At 40.1% G+C, this 4,781-nt stretch overlaps 1 protein-coding gene across 1 annotated transcript; it reads left to right on the plus strand.

Moving 5' to 3' along the window:
* Nucleotides 1–260: 260 nt before the first annotated feature.
* iscua (iron-sulfur cluster assembly enzyme a) lies at nt 261–2,040 on the plus strand. The gene is made up of 5 exons (XM_060884103.1): nt 261–403; nt 624–737; nt 829–939; nt 1,054–1,132; nt 1,276–2,040. Exons 1-5 carry the CDS (start codon nt 302–304, stop codon nt 1,362–1,364), a joined length of 495 nt encoding a protein of 164 aa, XP_060740086.1. The 5' UTR covers nt 261–301; the 3' UTR covers nt 1,365–2,040.
* The last annotated feature ends 2,741 nt before the right edge of the window (nt 2,041–4,781 follow it).

Genomic DNA, 4,781 nt, shown 5'->3' on the forward strand with positions numbered 1-4,781 from the left:
AAGTTGAAAATTTGTTAAGATCCCTTATTCTTAGTGTCAGCAGTAATAGTATAGTTTGTACGTAAGTTCAGACCTTTTTGTTCAGATTTTCACGTATTATGCTTTATTTTTGTAATCAAGAACTGAATGTTTGTACAACTGACTGGAGAATCGACTCTTTCGATTCCTAAAACACCTCTAATCGAATGTGAGTCGGCTCAAAAAAAAAAAAAAAAAAAAAATCTCCGCAGCGCCCCCTGCTGCATGCTCCGGGAATCGTTTGTTTATTGGTGAACACATAGGTGGTGACGTCACTACGAACATGGCGCTGGGGTCGGTCAGGAGTTGTTTCGCGTCCTTTACGTTTCTCGGCAGAAGCTTGACGCCGCCGGAGATTAAAACTGTTTGCTGCTACCACAAAAAAGTGAGTGGATGTTTAAGTGCATGTTTAACTCTTCTTGGCTTTCCGTTTGATAGAATGAACTTTTAGGACCGATGCTGAGCTGAACTGTTATGTAGCTTTCAGGATGCGTCACAGAGCCGTAGTTAGCCGTAGTTAGCCGTATTTAGCCGTATTTAGCCGTATTGCGTTGTTCAGTGTCATCGTTTATTAACCTGTTTGTTCCTGATGAATATTTTTGAAGGTGGTGGATCATTATGAAAACCCAAGAAATGTTGGCTCCCTGGATAAGAAGGCGAAGAATGTGGGGACTGGTTTAGTAGGAGCTCCTGCCTGTGGGGATGTCATGAAACTTCAGGTATGCTGAATTTCAACATCTTACTGTTGGTCTTTTGTGTGTTTGTTTTTGTATGCTTGTGGACGTGACCAGGAGTGTTTTGTATTAACAGATTCAGGTTGATGAGGAGGGAAAGATAGTGGATGCCAGGTTCAAAACGTTTGGTTGTGGATCAGCAATCGCTTCAAGTTCCCTGGCCACAGAATGGGTTAAAGGCAAATCGGTATGTCCTGTTGTGTGTTTGTGTATGTATGTGCTTTATCCAAAGAATGTCACACATTTTGCACTCAACTGCATATGTGGTGTGTGTTTCTATTTCTACTGTTCACTCCACTAGGTTGCTGAAGCTATGGAAATTAAGAACACCGATATCGCCAAGGAATTGTGTCTTCCACCGGTAAAGCTTCATTGCTCTAGTAAGTTTTAGCAAAGTTTCAATCAACACACAGTGGCATAACTGAGTTTATCTGTAGTCTTTACTTATTATATACTTATTACACCAGCACATCAATATTAACAGAGTTTGGTTTGGTTGACATTGCTGCTTATTTTACTTCAGTGCTTGCAGAGGACGCCATCAAGGCAGCGCTGACGGACTACAAACTAAAACAGAAGGATGAGGAGAAAGTGGCGAAGGCTAAAAATTAAACCGCATTCTTAATCTCGAGAGCAAGCAAATGCTTTAACATCTTTGCATAATTTAAGCCCATGCTGTGCTCCCCAAAACCAAACATATCCTTAAAGTAACAACATCCTTCTGTACTACTGCTGTGTGTGTATTGCCTCTGCTGAGGAGTTTCAGATGTTTGCATTGTCATGATTGCTGTGAAGTGTTGAGAAGAAGCTTTCATTATTTTTTGGATTTGATGTGTGAAAATGTGGTTGGTTTCTCTTAATGTCTTTCTGAATCACGCACAAAGATGGAGGCATTCGTCTGTGTTTTTTTTTATTTTATTATTATTATTATTATTATTATTATTATTATTATTATTATTATTATTATTATTATTCAAATACTAATCCATGGAGCAAAACAGCAGGGATTCACCAAAACCAAAAAAATATGAGCTGTTTAGTCAGTAACTACACTTGTAACTTAGAAAAGCATTTCCTTAATTGTCCTCAGGCACTTAATGATCACCACAACAGAATACATCTGTTAATTATAACACATTGAATGAGGCCAGAGGCAGTCTGTTAAAAATGTATATTTCTTTATGTTAAATATCCTGTAAAAATGGCAGTTATTAATATACGCACAACTAAACAAAATAATTAAATGCTGTATTCTACTGTTGAAGCTTAAATAAATTATGAAAACAAAGTATTTGTTTGGGGTTGTTTTTCAGCAGAATAACATGACTTTAATCTATATGGACAATGAGCTTGCACATTAATGCACTATATTTAACATTAACAAAAAGGTTGGCAAAATTGAGGCTGATAGGTGTTAATATTTACACCTATAGACCAGATAGACAGTAGATGATTCACATTTATGAATTTACTAATTTCAGTGATTAGCAACAGAATTAATAAACATTAGTGAATGCAGGTGTATTTCATTAACTTCAATTAATTTAACTTAAATGTGTCACTTGTTAACATTACTTATGGTGTAAAAGTCTTTAACTGAAGCAGTAAATGTTATTTTAGAGAACCTTAAAATGAACAGAAAAGTATGAATGTTTTCTGTAGACTTTTCTTATAAAAGACATAATCCTTCTTTTGGAGAAAGAACTGGTTCCTTCATGTCTTCGGTCATATTCAATGATTTTTTTCTTTGGTGGGTGGACTGAACACCTTTTCTAAAGACATTTAGAACACCAATTCTCATTCTTTCACGTCAGGACAGCAACTGGACAACATCAGAATCAGAAGGATCTTTATTGCCAAATATGATTGCACATACAAGGAATTTGTTTTAGAGTAATTTGCTTCCAGTACACAGAGACAACAACAACACAGACAATAAAAATATATGTACAGTTGCACTATAGATGATAGAATGGAATAGAATAGAATAGAATGAGATGCAGGCATGTATTAGGATGGAGGCGGTAACAGATAAATATAAGATTATTTCACATTGTTATTGTGCAATTGGGGGGACATTTAACTGTTCATGTTGTAGATTGCCTGGGGGAAGAAACTGTTCTTTTGCCTGGTTGTGCTGGTATTTGGGGCTCTGTAGTGCCGGCCAGATGGTTCAAAAGTTCAAAAAGCAGATGACTTGGATGTGAGGGATCCAGAGTGATTTTCTGAGCCCTTTTCCTCATTCTAGATATGTACACGTCTTGAAGGGTGGGCAGGGGAGCACCTATAATCCATTCAGCAGTCTGAACCACAAAATTAAGAGTTCCTTTGACTGCTCACTGTTGACTGAAGAGGAGCGACACTTTGAATTCTCCACAGGAGGCTTCTAAGCACTAGGATTACAATTACTAGGAGTAGTCCTGTCAACACACACAGCACAGAGAGTAGTGACACAAGTGCTGGGTCACTTGTCTGGGTCAAGGTTCGAGGAGTGGCCTCAACCTGCACTCCTGCCTCACTGGTGAAGAATATAGGGACTGAAGTGCTTAAGAAACCTTTCTGGATGCTGTTTGTGTTGTTCCTACAACCAGGATCCTCACCTGGTGTTGGGATGTGTGGTGTTTGTGTTGTCTGAGGGACAAGGTAAGTGGCGTTTAGTAACAAACACTGTTCATAGCTTAACCCATCCAAAGAGGATTGGTTTGACTCCTGATGAGACCTAGATACTGTATGGTTAACAGATGAGGGGAGCTTTGCATTTAAGTTCACAAGAGAAGTTCTACAGGATGTTCTTACATTTCTATTTGTATCAGAAGTAGGATTTGGAGATTCTTTTGAAGAATTTCCCAGCATTACTTTGGAAGTGTTGAATGATACTAATTTCTCACTAGGCATAAGGATTTTTGGACAGATGGCCACAACAGAGAGAGTCAAAAGCAGCTTATGTGCCAGGTGTAATGGTGCTGTACATACCAGATCTGTTGCCATGCGTAACCTGTCCATCAGCAGCCACCGGTACAGGTACATGATGTTACATTCACAAACCCACAAGTTGTTAGCCAGCTCCAAAGAGTGGAGACGGGTTAGGCCATCGAACGCATGCTCAGGCACTGAGCGTAAGCAGTTGCTGTTGATCTTCAGGACCTGAAGGTTGACCAACACAGCAAGCGAAGGCAAATCCAATGTTGAAATGCAGTTGGCAGACACGTCTAGGTGCATTAGTGAACCTGGAAGGTGTGATGGCAGACTTGACAACTGGTTCCCCTTCAGAGACAGCATCCTCAGCCGCATCAGGCTCAGCAGTGCACCAGGCTGTATGGCCCGAATGCGATTGTCTTCCAGGTCCAACCGGGTCAGATTCCTAAGGTTCCTAAGATCCCCAGCTGTGATGAACGTAATTCGGTTCTCTTGGAGCTGCAGACTTTCCAGACTTGCTGGAAGGCCACGGGGGAAGCGTTCAAGCCGGTTATGGCCAAGGCTCAACTCCTGCAGGCTGGAGTACCGCCTCAGGACGTTGTCTATATTGCACAGGTGGTTTCGTGCCACAGACAAAGCTGAGGTGGTGAGGGGGACAGAGCGAGGGAGGACATGGAGTCCCAGTGACTCACACAGGATCAGAACCCCTGGGCGAGGACAGCAGCACCCTGGAGGGCATGAGAATAGTAGTGGGAGGGAGGTGATAAGACAGCAGAACAACAGCAAAAGTACAAGTGGGAGGTGAAGGCACATGGCTCACTGATAGGAAAGAGGAAAAAACAGAATAACGAAGAAAGAATTATTAACATATGCACACAATAACAACATTTATTTAGGTAGAATTAGTTATTTAATTCAAATTAAAAGAAAGCATATTACTTGCCAAAAAATCGCTCAAGAAAACAGTAGAAACAAGACAGATATGACAAGGAAGTATAAAAATAAGACATTCCATTTCCACAAAAAAAAAATTATGATTATGATTAGGCTAGTTATGATTCAGCCCTGCTACTAAACTTGAACATCTTGTCAATTTCCTATCAACTACACATG

This window comes from Tachysurus vachellii, chromosome 12 (assembly GCF_030014155.1).
Source record: "Tachysurus vachellii isolate PV-2020 chromosome 12, HZAU_Pvac_v1, whole genome shotgun sequence".
NCBI classification, from domain to species: Eukaryota; Metazoa; Chordata; class Actinopteri; order Siluriformes; family Bagridae; genus Tachysurus; species Tachysurus vachellii.